This window comes from Gasterosteus aculeatus, chromosome 7, assembly GCF_964276395.1.
Source record: "Gasterosteus aculeatus chromosome 7, fGasAcu3.hap1.1, whole genome shotgun sequence".
Lineage (NCBI taxonomy): Eukaryota > Metazoa > Chordata > Actinopteri > Perciformes > Gasterosteidae > Gasterosteus > Gasterosteus aculeatus.
The window spans coordinates 18141831-18156024 of NC_135694.1; the positions used below are offsets into that span (position 1 = coordinate 18141831).

At 44.6% G+C, this 14194-nt stretch overlaps 1 protein-coding gene across 31 annotated transcripts in view; it reads left to right on the top strand.

Annotated features, from left to right (window-relative positions):
- tspoap1 (TSPO associated protein 1) overlaps positions 1-14194 on the top strand; it is a 49355-nt gene that overhangs the window by 10044 nt on the left and 25117 nt on the right. For 30 of the 31 annotated variants that reach the window (XR_013468262.1, XR_013468263.1, XR_013468264.1 and 27 more), the window contains 4 exons: positions 6076-6183; positions 6481-6609; positions 7644-7820; positions 8628-8807. Coding sequence is in view for 27 of the 31 variants with exons in the window: in XM_078106161.1 (XP_077962287.1) it covers positions 6076-6183; positions 6481-6609; positions 7644-7820; positions 8628-8807 (594 nt within the window). In the remaining 4 variants the exon portion in view is untranslated. Of the gene's footprint in view, positions 1-6075; positions 6184-6480; positions 6610-7643; positions 7821-8627; positions 8808-10062; positions 10241-14194 lie in introns of those variants that run through there. The other variant, XM_040180339.2, reaches the window with a different exon arrangement.

The window sequence follows — 14194 nt, forward strand, 5'->3', positions numbered from 1 at the left end:
CTCGTTGTATTTATCATCATTTATGTGGTTTTAATTGTAATATTTAACCACCAACCACTTCTACGTGTTGTCTGTTGTGCTGGACCACAAATTATGCTGTTGCAATTCCTACGGGGAGCTGCATGCATATGCAATTTACATTGGCAAGATTAAGGGTTATATTCTATTGAACCTGTGGAGGGTTGGGGATGAACCAAATCACCCCCCCCCCCCTCCACCCCATTTGTTTTCTGCTGACACTGTACTATACGGGAAAATCCAACGCTACACCCCCCCGCCCGCTTTCTGTTCATCTTGTGACTTCTTAGAGCAGCAGATGTTCTCTGCGTCTTTGACACCCATTGAAGCCCCTTGCACCGTGACTTTCTTTATCTGCAGTGCGGGGGGGGGGGGGGGGGGGCGTGACTGTAAATGTTTATATAAGCAAGGATGTGAATGCTGACGCTAATTAACGCTGCACCCAGCGTGCTAGAATGAATTAGCCCATCGCTGCCCGAGAATCCACCAAGACACGCGACTGAAAAAAAAACACATCCCTGGGTGTCAACTAGTGCACACCACTTCGAGGTCATATGCTGAAATGTATGCAGATCTCATATTCTAAACGTGGGGTTAAGGCCCCTAACGAGCATCTCCATTTGCACCGGCTCCTCCAGGGGTCGTTGGTACGAGGGGTGGTCGGCGCCTCGGGAAGTAAAGGGGGTTCTCTCGTGTCGCTTCTTTGTTCTCGGATGCACTAAGAGAGATCCCCTAATCTGTCACCGTCAGGTACCCCTGAGGACAGGGGGGGTTATGATAAACAAAGGAGGGGAATTGAGAGGACACTTAAAAGGGCCTCTTCATGACTTATATATGAGTATAGGGAGAGAGAGACGGTGTTAATGAAAATACCTCAGGCCACAAACAGAGATGTTCCTCTGCTTTGTTTGAGGCCATTGCAGAATGCAGCCTCGCTGTGAAGTGTTTACACTACAGATCTCCAAAAAATGTGAGCCTAGTTTGAGGTTGTTTAAAACCAGTGAATATTGCTACTTTGATTAGCAATTGGAACAACAGTTGGTTAGTTAGCAGTAAATTGAGACAAATGAATCCATACTGAAAAATTGATAGACACGTGCGCGCATAGAGACACGTGCACGCTCGCACCACCGGTCAATACCCCCTGACCCCGTCGGCCGGTCTGTTCGCCCCCACTTTAAAGACAGTCATTGATTTGGCTGTAAATTGTAGCACCCCACTGATATTGTGGAGTCCATTAGTATCCACTTCAGTGACGGGTTATAGGTTTTTCAGTTACTCGCCTCTGCTGCAATTAAAACAGGGTTCAAGAGTCCGTCCTCCTACAATGTGCCGGCGTGGGGTTGATTCCTTTCCATCATTATCGGGAGCGGACAGGGTCTGGCTTAATTAAGGCACATTTCCAAATTCAGCAGCCTGCCTCCTTTATGCCAATCCTCTGAGCAAGCACTGCAGGAGGAAACTCAGCAGCCAGCGTTTATTAAGAATTAACTAAGCATTAGGGTTCTAAAACTCCGGAAAATAAATGTAGGATGATAGTGACTATAAAGTATTACGGTGTTGCTTCCCACACTAAACATTGTAATCAAATAATGATTATCATGTTATGCTGCTGCTTTTTTTTCGGTATGCAGACAGGAGACTTACAGACTTGTTTTATTCAGGTATTGCGTTGTCTCCCCCCTCCTCCTATCTCATCTTTCCCTACAAATAAGCTCTATATTGTTTCTGTCCCAACCCCCAACCTACGATTATATTTATGATTACTGGTATGCTGATGTTCTGTTAAAAGCAGACCGCGGCATTTCATGGGTAGCGGCTGTAATATAAACCGGACATGATGCTGCTTTAATAATTAAGAGTCAGTTAAGTGTGTGTGTGTGTGTGTGTGTGTGTGTGTGTGTGTGTGTGTGTGTGTGTGTGTGTGTGTGTGTGTGTGTGTGTGTGTGTGTGTGTGTGTGTGTGTGTGTGTGTGTGTGTGTCCCGTGTGCAGGTCTGTGTCTTTGTCTTCACGCCTCCGTAGACTCTACAGCAGGAGGGATTTTGAGCTGTCAGCTGAAAATGCTGATGTTGGTGTTTTGGTAAAACCAGTCTAGACATTTCCACACGCCTTACCAAAGCTTCCCCCGAGATCCCAGACAAAAGGATAATGTGGTTGGGGTCCTCATGAATATGTAAGGTTACATTGAACATTCGATGATCTGTTCAAATCTTTTAAACTTCTTCTGCCTTTAGTTACTTCACTTCTCTTTTGATATCAATATTGTCTGTATTTGTCTAGCTTTCTCCTCACTAATACTGCAAAGATGGACGGCTACTATTGAAGTCCTATGTTTTGTTTCATCAGGAATACACCTTCCTGTTATACGTTTTAGCAGTTTAGAAAAAGAGAACCATGTACAGTGACACAGAAAGCAAATGGAAAAAACCTTTTCAGATTCCACACAATCAAAAGATGCCGCTAAAGGTAAAAAACGTTTCTCCTTGCAGCCTCCTTCTGCAGGTGTCAAGATGCTTTGCGAGATGCTTCTTGCATAAACTTGTGTCTCGCATCTCTCCATGTGCTCTAGCTCACAGCGTCAACACGCAGATGTTTGAATAACGGTAAATCAACGCACGGTGAAGCTCTATTAACCGTATGACTTCTTAAAACCGTAGACTGACTTTGAAAGTTGCTGCATTGGCGCAGTGGCAAGCTTCTTAGAACTATTTTAGCTTTCAGACAGGCATTACTTTTTGTTTTGAAGGTTTTATTTTATTTTACTCAGTCACTCTTTTTTATTTCTCACTTTGTGTGCACTTTTTTGTGTGCAATTTTTTTCTCAGGCAGTTTCATTCGCCTCAAATGAGACACGTAAAGCGAGAGAGGCCGATTGGATATAAGATTTGTCTTTATTGACTGGTTTCCCTATAATCTTTCCACGGTGTCGCCGTTGCTTCTCTACGAGCGACGGGAGGAATTCCAGAAAGCACTAAGCCATTTTCATTGAGCCTTACAGGCACTTAAACCAGCAACTGACCCAGATAATCAAGAGGCAACGCAGCTTGCCTCCTTATGAAGCGCAGTGTCAGCTTTTAGTAACAAATATGAAGTTTGGTAGTTTTGATCAAGCTTTTTAAGACCTCTTTTCATCACAGCTCCTCAGCATAGCTCCGCTCTCGTTCGCAAACAGGGCCAGCGGCGTGTGTCGGCGATGGAGCCGCCTGCCGAGTGACAGACGTGACGGCTCTCTGCCGTTCGGTGTGTGTACTCTGCCTTTCACGCGAGAAATCTACCTACATTGTTGGGTTTGATTGTCTGGATCTTTGTGTTTACACACGAGCAGATCTCCTGTCCCTGTAGGTCGAGGCTTTGCTATGCAGCGGGGTTCTCTCTGAGAAGCTGTGTTACAGCGTTCATTGTATTCATAATCTGACGACCCCAAAAGGATTCCACTAGTCCTCTTATAGCGAAAGCTATAAAAAAAAAAGGTTTTGTTTTATCTACCGCTTCAGGAAAAGCCGCTTCATTTGTATAGCACATTTCAACAACAAGGCATCTTCAAAGTGCTTCACATAACACCATTAAACATCAGGCAAAATAAAAGTAAATTCAAAAACAGAATTAAAACAGACATTCAATTTATTTTGATTATCCTAAAATTAGGAACTTGCCCCAGAGGGCTTTACAGTCTGTACACATGCAACATCCTCTGTTCCGAAGCCCTGACACAAGCACAAGTGTGATCCACTTTCTTTCTTAGTGACGACTCGAGCTGCAGCGTTCTGAATCCGCTGCAGTCCTTTCTGTTGTCTGCTTGCATCGATTCAAAGGGAGCGCAGGGACATGGCTTCATTAGGCCCAGGCTTTCCCGACAGACGTTTATGCGGACCCCCTTCCTCCTGCTACTGCGTTTGTCTGCTTCGCCAACCCAGCCAGGCCCCCGTGAGAACCGCCATGCCGCCACAGCGGAGCGCGGGCTGAATGCTAATACACTGACCTTGAGTGGACCTCACCACCTGCAGCCCCTTTTTCTGTGGCAGCAAGACAAGCAAGGAAGCGGGCTCTGTCTCTCTCTCTTTTTTTTTTTTTTTTCACCGCAGGAAGCCGGCATTACTTCATAGCTAAAGAAAAGCCTCTGGAGTATTTTGGTGCAATTGCTAGGGAACAATTACAAGACATGGACGCACTCCAAGATCATTAGAATCAGAATGGAGGCAGAGTTCGCTCTGGCCGGACTTCCTCTGAGGTGATCGATCGGGCTTTATCATTGTCGTCCTGAGAGGAACTGATGGCAAAATAACTCTCCAAGACACAAAGGATCAATTGAGAGGCCAACACTTTCTGAGCCGTTAAGTGTTTGCTGTGAAGAGAAGGCAACATAACACAGCTTCAATCTGTGGAAGTACTTTGGGCTGCAGCTATTTCTGCCAGGTCGTATCTCAGCATCACCTCAATGAAACCTGGTGGTGGCGTGTGTCCTTATGCCTTTGGCTTGGTATCGGTTACTTGAATAGTAGCATCCCGTGGCTAACGACATGCTATATACGCTAAAACTGAATGACAGCGGTATGAAGTAAGTATGAAGCCAAATGCGTGAATATCCCACAATGCAATAACATCAACATTACCCACAGTGGCTCTATAATGTATCAATAATAATAATCAATAATGCTTCAATTTAAGGGTAAGCGGTATTTTGTAAATGTTGTTGTTTGTTGGGGCTTTTTTGTCTACGGTCAAATATTGATTAAATTGTTGCTTTGACAACACTCGCTACAAATTTAGATAGGACTGGAAATTTACTGAATCACACACTTATTTTATGAAATAAAATAAGTGTGTGATTCCAGCCATGATAAAGGGATTTTTGCAATCATATGCAATTTATTTTGTAAATATTGCTTCCACTTCTACGGTTTTAATTATTTTTCTTCTGCTAATTATTTTCCTCCTCGGGTCGTGGAGGTTAATGATTTCAGTCCCAAACGTTGTGTCCGCTACTCTGTGTGTTCTCTGAAAACATATGGTCTTTTCTGGCACTACTTTGTTATTATTATGATATTGACACAGCGTGTCTGACTTACCGTTACCGTCACTCTGGAGCCTCAGCTGCTGGTTCAGTCAGCAGCTGGTCATTAGTGTGGACTTAAGAAACCAGTACAGCAGCGTCGAAATAAAACCCTCCAAGGAGCCGAATGATCGCCGGTCATCTACAGTTATCAAAACTCCATAATCTGAGATGACGCTGGCGTGGTTTTTATGTCCACGTCATCAAGATGTGCAATGTAACATTTTCATGTGATTGCAGCCGAAGGCTCTTTTACTTTAGTAGCGAGATCCCCCGGTGTATTAAGAGAGGTGTGTGTTCTACCACTGTCTGGTCTGGACCTCCATCTGTCTGTGGGTACTTCAGTAGCTGTGGGCGTTCACTCTGAGGACACGCCCTCCCGTTCACTTCCAGCTTATCGTTCACCCCGTCCGTCCATCTGCTCTCACTGGAGCCATTTGTGCTCACGTGTGCCAGGTCGACTCTCACCCCTCCGCCCTGAGCCTCCGGGCTCGTTTTAGAGCATCCCCGTGGCGGAAAGTAAGTTGCCATTGTCGGCCTTTAAACCAGAAGACCAATCTGATCCGTGCACCGCTTTGCGGTTCTTCTCCACAGGACGGTGGATTGTGGAATGTGGATTTCTGCCACATTTCTGCTGCTTTGTTGAGCTGGGCCCTTCACTAAGGGCTCACAAAAATAACGAGCTCATTTGTGTAACACCCAGGATAATTTCACACTGTTAAAGCTGTATTCATTACAGCAATATTCCAGATAAAAAGTAGGATCCACTTTTCCCTCCTGCACGTCTCCTCACAGCACATGAGAGCCGAGCTCTCTTTCCTCGTCCACTGAGTAAACGATGTTGCAATAGCTGTTCGGTGCCTAATGAAAAGCCTTGTCATAGGACTATCATCTGTCAGCCATCATTACATAGAAGCATGGAAATCATTGCTGAGGGAGGCACCTGAGAATCCTTGAGTTGTTTAAATAAAACCACTAATAAAACTGTTGTGCTTGTGTTTTCCAGAATGGCACCGACTACGGTTTCCTGGTGCGTCAGAACTCTGAGCTACTGCGAGGCCTCGACGGGCTGGAGAAAACTTGTGCCACACTGAGGGAGGAGAACGGCCTGCTGGTGAGACTAAAAATATACCGGGTTTGTAGTCTCCACGGAAGGCTTCCTAGAAAGTAGGCCAGGTGCACAGAAGCAGCCAGCAACCCATTTTTAAACGGGCATTGTTTCAGTTAGGTGCCGCTCCTTTTTATTCAGTTTATAAATAAATGTCTATGTGGTCAGTGTGTTGGCCTTTCCTCACGTAGCTTCTGAGCCTCCCACTGGTAACAAACAACACTCTTTAAACCATTAACAAGCCCGGCTGGACAATCGTTAGAATTTAGCCCGCTGGTGATATTTTGTCTCCCATGTGTTTAGCGGAAGAGCAGCGCCCCAGAGACGGAGGAGAAGGTCAGGAGGCTGAGGAGGAAGAACACAGAGCTGTCCGTTCTCGCCAAGAGGCTGGAGGAGAGAGCTCGGAAACTGCAGGAGGCCAACCTCAGAGTGGTATGCCGCAGAAATCCAAGGAGCCCAAACTGTTACACGGCTGACCGGGTTCTTCTCACATTTGCGCTTGCTGGGACCAAAATTCTCGAGGGAGCGACTTGCCATCAAGCACCGCCGCTCCGAATCACTGCAATGTCCGGGAACGGGTGGAATGGAATAGTTCAGAGTGATGAAATCACTCACCGCCTTGTTATGAAATACCGGCACACTATTGAATCATTTAATGCATCACTAGATTGGCTGTAACAACTCAGTTTATTGTCAGAAGTCTCTTGAGATGTAATTCATCTACAGAACAGCTGCAACGGGTTGTGATCAAACACTCACAATGAGCTCATTGTGATAAATTTACATTTCCGTCCTCACTAGAGAAAGCTGTCAAGCTCGCTATTATGTAGAGAAGTAAAAAATGCAATAATTATTTATGGAAGACTCTCAAAATACATTTCTTTATTCTTTTGGAGACAGTATAATTAATGATTACCTTATTTAAGATAATGTTTATCCCTTCTGTGATGCAATATAAATGTTAGTGTTTTTGTGTTTTACAGTTTTCTTCGGTGCCATTTTAAGCGTTTTAAGCATATTTAATTATAATATGAAAGGAAACCAATTTGATGTGATATTTTCAGACATAAATATCAACTTCTCTATAGATTTGGTCTGAAATATGTAGTACACAGATTGAATCTGTCAGTTTGAAAAAGCTAGTTAGACTGCAAACCGCATGCATAAACTGTAGCTTCAGCTAATGTATTCCCAAGTCCCTGACCTGTTTTTCCTATAGTACGTAAAGACGCTTATGCAGTGGGCAGTTCCCTTATAATAGAGATATCGCCACAACTCACAAATCAGTGGTGAAGTCGTCATTCAATAATTTCACAAGTGGTCTCTTGAAACATGACCTGAATGCCACAATCAAATCCGATACTGTAATACTTTTCTACTGAAACGCTGCATGATGCACGGCGTCTCTCTCAACGCACAAACAAGAAGTGTGTCCTGATACAAACGCCCTCCCTACCCTTGTGCAGGTGAACTCCCCGTCGCTGCTGAGGCCCGGGTCCGTGGAGCAGTGCAAGAGGGCGTTCGCCCGCCAGCGAGCTCGTGACCTCGCCCAGCACGCCGACCTGCTGCTGTCTAAGGACAAAGAGATTGCCGCCCTGCAGCAAGAGTGCCGAGAGCTGGAGGCCCGGCAGGGCACCACGAAGGTACTTCCTGCAGAACTCCTCAGGAACTATATGAACCGTAACCCTAACCAGACCGCTGATCTGAACCCTCCTCGCCGTGCCTGCCACAAGCTTGCTCTCTGCTGGACGACGTGGGCACTACTCATCCTAACTCCCTCTTAAGCCCGTATTAGAAAGACTGCGTCACTGGTGATGAGTAATGAGTGCAGGGATAGGTTGCCTTTCTAAGTGCCTGTTTTTAATTACTGCTCCAGTGACTTAAGAGGTCGTTCCTTACTGAAAGTGAACATCTGCTGGATTTTTATAATGAAGAATGAGCTGTCTAGTGAGCATGTCTGCGCTGGATCTCATGGTCATCCTCAACACATTTCCCACCATATGATCAGGCTCAAGGGGTTTTCTCATCTTCAATGGGAACATTAAGATGAAATGCCCAGATGAAATGACTTGGAACATCTTCGGTGGTGCATGACCCAGAATCCGTTGTACTGCATGAGTTTTGCCTTTGACTGTCATTTGTATTACTGTTTTCATCTAATAGGACTTATAAAAGAGGTTCTAAATCTTCCAAAATAGTTCCACTCTAGACTACAATAGAGTTGGTAGGATATTTATTGATTAGATGACAGGTGAACTCGCAATGCTGCTTGAGAACAGCTCAATTAGAATAAGGATAATGTGCTGCCACGATGATGTGCCCGTCTTGCGGCGGTCTTTGATCTGTGTGTGTGTGTGTGTGTGTGTGTGTGTGTGTGTGTGTGTGTGTGTGTGTGTGTGTGTGTGTGTGTGTGTGTGTGTGTGTGTGTGTGTGTGTGTGTCACTGTGAAGGGCTCCCCTGTCCCATCTGGCAGAGTGGAATTTGAGAGGCTCCTCAGGGAGTCTCAGAGGGAGGTGCTGCGGCTCCAGAGGCAGCTGTCTGTCACGTCCTCCAAACAGCAGCGCGACCATATTCCTGACCACGGCTCAGAGAAGTGTGGGGACATCGAGGAGCAGGACGAGGAAGACAAGGTAAAGTCCCCTCCTAACAGAGGACAACTCTTTGCTGACCCCTGTTGGCCCTCAGCAATTTGAACATGAGACCCATGTCTATGCACTTTCAAACCGATGACATCAAGTCGTCTGTACATGACATTGAAATGGCAACCGCTGAGTAAATTTGTTAATAGTTGTTTTGAAGTGTGGGTCCTTTTCTGTAAATGGGAATACATTATATATTAAATGATGCAGATATTGTAAAGGAGGAAAAACTGTAGCTCTGTCTAAAAAATGCAACTGGTATGCTGATGCTGTTCATCAAAATTGAGGTTAGGTATGTGATGACAACTAACACTAGAGCAGGTTCTGACCAGCGACAGTGTGGTACCATGCTGCAGTAAATACGTGTTTTTTCCCCCTGGAACCCAGTGTATGTTTATTTTGGCGTGGATGCTGTGTTATATAATGGCTTGTCGTTGGTCCCGATACTAATCTGCCGCAAGCCATAATGAGATGATTCCCCGCCTTGAACTTGGGCCCGAGCAAAGATACAAAAGTCACACGCTCTGATCCTTCATTTAATTCTCCTCTCGGTTTGGTTCTTAGAAACCGTTCTTCACCCGTGAAGTGAGGCGCACATAAAACAACAACTGGCCAAACATGTGAAGAACGCACAAACTGTAAGCTTTTTAGGCTCGTCCCAAACTGCTACACGGCCAACCGGGTTCTTCTCACGTTCGCGCTTGCTGGGACCAAAATGCTCGGGGTGCGACTCGTTATCGAGCACCGCCGCTCCGAATCGCTGCGATGTCCGGGAACGGGTTGAATCCTCTAATCCAAAGATCGGCGGTTCGATCCCCGGCATCCTTTGGCTAAAATACTGAACCACACATTCAGTCACACCAGTAAAAACGTATTCTGCACTTTTGAGTGGTCCAAAGACTAAAAAGGCCACGCAAGGACCATTTACCACATATAAAAAGGATCCTTCATGTAGAAAGGATATTATTTGGAAATGTGAAATCTTGTGAGAAATCCGTAATAGGGGTGTTTTTAAATGGTGTCCTTTTGAGTGTGCAATAATATCCGTCTACGTCAAGGCACACAACTTATGTATGGCTGTTTTTCTTGTAAAATGCACCACTGCCAGCGAAGTAGAGCAAATTCTCTGCCTGTGAAGCTCAAATGAGAATGCCGATTGTGGTAATCTCCCATTCGTGGGACGCACACACGCACCACCAGTGGCACACGCACACCCAGAAAGGGGCCATGTTGTGTGAACTCTAATCCCCTCTAACAACGGAATGGTACAGTCCAGTAATCCGCTCTCTGTTGCCGTGGCAGCGGTGAGAGGGTTTTGGGTGGTAGGTAAGACTCCGGCCGCACTAGAGACTTTTCTATCTCCCGCCCTGCTCTGGATAACTAGCGGGCCAGAAGAAGCCTCGACATTGCCACAGACCGAAGGGGTAGGTCACATTGTTGTTGCCTGCATGTCAGTCGCTGTTGCACCACTGTAGTCCTCCTTGCCTAACCTCGTATGTGTCTGCTCGGATGCGAGCCGGGAGTCGTGCAGCACTCAAAGTTAAGACTTAACACTAAAAAAACGAATCCGTGTCATGACGTATCGTGAGTGTGAGAGCGTTGGCTCAAGGCAGCGAGCGTTGCATTTGTGTTACATGTTAAAATCCCCAACATATTCTGAAAGATTATCAGCATGTTGCACGGGCCTTGATGGTGCGCAGTATGACTCCCAGCTCAGGGGATTTTTCTTTCACCGTCTCATGCCTGCAGTTGCTTTTTTTAATAATCATTTCAGTAAATCCCACACATGCAGGTGGAATGCCACTTTCTTCCTAATCAGAAGGACACAACATGCATGTGGCCTAGTCAAGGGCAGCCTGTCAGAAACCCACTTTTATGACGGTCATCTGTGGCGCTTCCAGATGTAGAATTTAGACGGGGCCGACTTAGTGACAGGACGGGCAGAGAGTATGATTGGTGGACATTGATATGCTACGTATTAAAAAAGAAAATCAACGTCCAGGCCAATCCATTAAGGTGCTTTTAAAAGAAGTGATCCAGTTACCCGTTTCAGTAGTCTGCAGGGATTACCCCAATGTGCTTATGGCATTCAGGGCCTGCTGAATGTGGGATCTGACCCTGCGTTAGTGCGCACGGGCCCAAGGTGTACTTGATCCTCTAGTATATATGGACCACATCAGTATGAAGTGTGCACAGTGGCACCTCACGCCGTCGAGTAGCGTGCGAGCGGAGGCCAGCTTCTTTGTGATAAGAACTCGTCTACAAAACGATTATGATGCTCCGGCAGCGGGACAGACCTTCGACATGGCTGCATCTGTCACCGGGCGTCTATTGATGACGATCAGATTGTAATTCAGCGATGGGATCTTCTCTCTCCAATTGTGTTTTAGTTTGTGCGCTCTTGTGGATGCAGTTTTATTGCCTCCCCTGTGGAAGACGCGTAGAGTTTTTCATTTGTTTTATTTTTATGACTGAGAAGCCAAAAGTGCTTCCTTGCAGAAGTTCAGTTTGTTATGTAATATTATTAACCACGTGCATTTGCAAAGAGTACTGGAGCAGAGAGACGGGAATGGTGTTTCTGATTGCTGTATTTTTCAAATTTAAAAAGCGTCAGTCCCCATTGTACACACTTTATGGTGTATTTCAACGTCTGTCATGACTCAATTCAAGCCAAAGGACAAATGCCCTTTACTGCAGAAATGGCGTTAATAATAATAACCTAATAATAAAAGCTGGAACTGATCATTTAGATTTAAAGCCGATGCTAACCATGTTTGACTGGATGGTTGATAATTAATGCAACACTGCTGCAATAAATCAACAAATCATACAGTTATACACTTTGAAACTCAAAATGCAAACAAACCCTATTTTAGGAATTACTTTTGTCAGTATACAGTTATTAAACCATGTGGCCTCAGAGGAGGCTGTTCCCCTTTATATTAAAACCATTATTGTACTTCTTCAATATTGGATGTTTCAGCTCATGTATAACTGTGCAATAACCCAAAATGTTATATATGTATTTGCTTTGAGTTAAACAATAACATAATGTGCCACAGTTTTCAACCCCCCCAAATATGTTATAGCTTTGTTGCTGCCGTTTATGGGACCTGCTGTCAAGAGTATTGAGTACTTTTTGCTCAGCTGTCCTCTTTGAATCAGTTGGAACTCTCGAAGTTGATGTTTTATTTATTTTTTCCTTAATTGTTCACATGAGGATAGAATAGAATAGATTGAATGAGAGGATAGAAGAGGATAGAATGGTGACCAAGTGAAATCTTGTAACCCCTATCAGGTCACACTACGTTTTGTTACTGTGTTGGCACATAAACCTTTGAAATTACTGGTAAAAGCCTAAGCGTTGGTGTATAAGTGTTGGTGTGTAATGCTATCTATAATGCTCTTTTATTCCTCACAACATTGTGGGCATTATGTTACATTCCCCCCTCTGTGCTCATACGTCAAAACCATGTCAACATTATATCACACGTCGCCTGAACCCTGATGATATTTACTTTGAACTCATTATTGTGAGCTCTCGTGTTCCCTTTGCTCTTTTCAAAAGGATTTCCCCTGCAGGCTCATAGCAATCAATGTGCAACACTGTTAATAACGCATTGTCCCTGTCAGGCTAAAGTTTACAAATTCGCCTTGAAGTCACCTGTGCCAGAAGTAGCTGAGCTAAAGCAGCAAATATGTTCAGAAGAAACTGAGTAGTGGGATAATGATTCTAAAGGAAGAGGTCCGTTCAGAATCGCATTGAGATTCTGGCACATGGCTGCCAGATTATAGCAGCAAACACGATGAAGCGAGCCCACTCTCTTGGTATGCTGGGACCAAATGGTTTATCTGCACTTGTGATGGATGTAACGGGACCTTTTAATGACAAGGAAAAGAGCAATCTGCAGAGCGCCCTCGTACCTGTGCACAGGAACCCCTTTCTAAGGGGTTCAATGGAATTAGTGCCTCCTGCTGGCCTTTTATCACCAGCACTGACACCATCTGGTCACCTATCCGAGAAGATAAACCAGGGATAGCCACACTTAACTTAACAGACATGACACTGATGTGGTGCTAAATCACCCCAGTGGGTCATCGGCTTCGTCCTCAGGCCGTATTTGGCTGTATTTGCCATGATGCTTGAGACCGTAAACCTTTCATGATGCGAACTTTGCATGTGAGAGGAAGACTAGTTCACAGCATCTGCATGTTTTAACAAACAAATATTTAAGTGCAGAAAACTGCTACAAGTCATGCAGAAGGCAGAATGAAAGGATTCTGGGAATTCCAAGGCGTGTCGTTTTATGTCATTCCGATGAATATCTTGTGAAATGTCATTGTCATTGAAAGTTTCCCGGTTTATGAGAATAATGAATGAATCAATGAAAATCAAGTAATAACTGTTGCTAGTTTTTCTACTTGCACTAAAGTGGTTTTGGTTGGTAGATACGTCTATCATCGCCCATGCAAATCAACTAAATACATCCGTAAGGTCAGGGATGCCTGTATTGTTCATCTTTCTCTTGTTATAGGGATAGACAAGAATGCTTAATTCTAGTAGAAATAAGTCTGCAGTTACGGAGTTACCCTCAGCATCCAAGTGTGTTTCCCAACTGGCTCTATTATAAATAGCATCATATTCATGAACCAAACTATTTGAAACAATTTGCAACATTTGTATTGTATGCTTGATAATAGACATAAAAAAATGTGTTTTGGTGTATTTGCCAAATATTGTCAGAACAAATAACAACAATAACATAAGTAGTATGTATACTGTATCACTCTCGTTGATTTGTAACTGTATGTGTAAGTGACTGGTTTAACAGTACTCATCATTTCTGTCACAATCACTTTGCAGCTCGCAGCAGAGCGCCTTTAAACCTGTTATTGGGTCGTGGCTTTGGCTGCACTAGCACAGTTCTACTTTGAGCATAAGTAGGTTTGCTCTAAAATTAGACACTGATTCCCGACTCTTAACCCTCAACCAATGTCAGCCTGCCCCCCAACCTGGATCCAAGTTAGACAAATCTTACGATTCATAAAAATCAACAGCTGAGAAAGGCAGCGTCCTGTGAAACGTTAGTCCCTTTTGTCCCTAAAGTTAAAGTCCCCACAGACCTAATTAGAAAGAACTGGTATTCTTCTATGTGAGGTCGTCCTGTTGGAGGCTTTGGGGGGGATTCCCCTCCTGGATTATTCTTTAATTGTAGTCGGACCACTGGGAAGAAGGCTTGATGCTAATCCCTCATTCACAGTGGGAGTGGGAGGGGGGGGTGACTTTACAGTTTAACAATCGCATGTTGGCTACCTTCTCAGTAACACGTTTTTAAACAGACCGTTCACCGCCCAATCAAATCTGCATATTTTTCCCT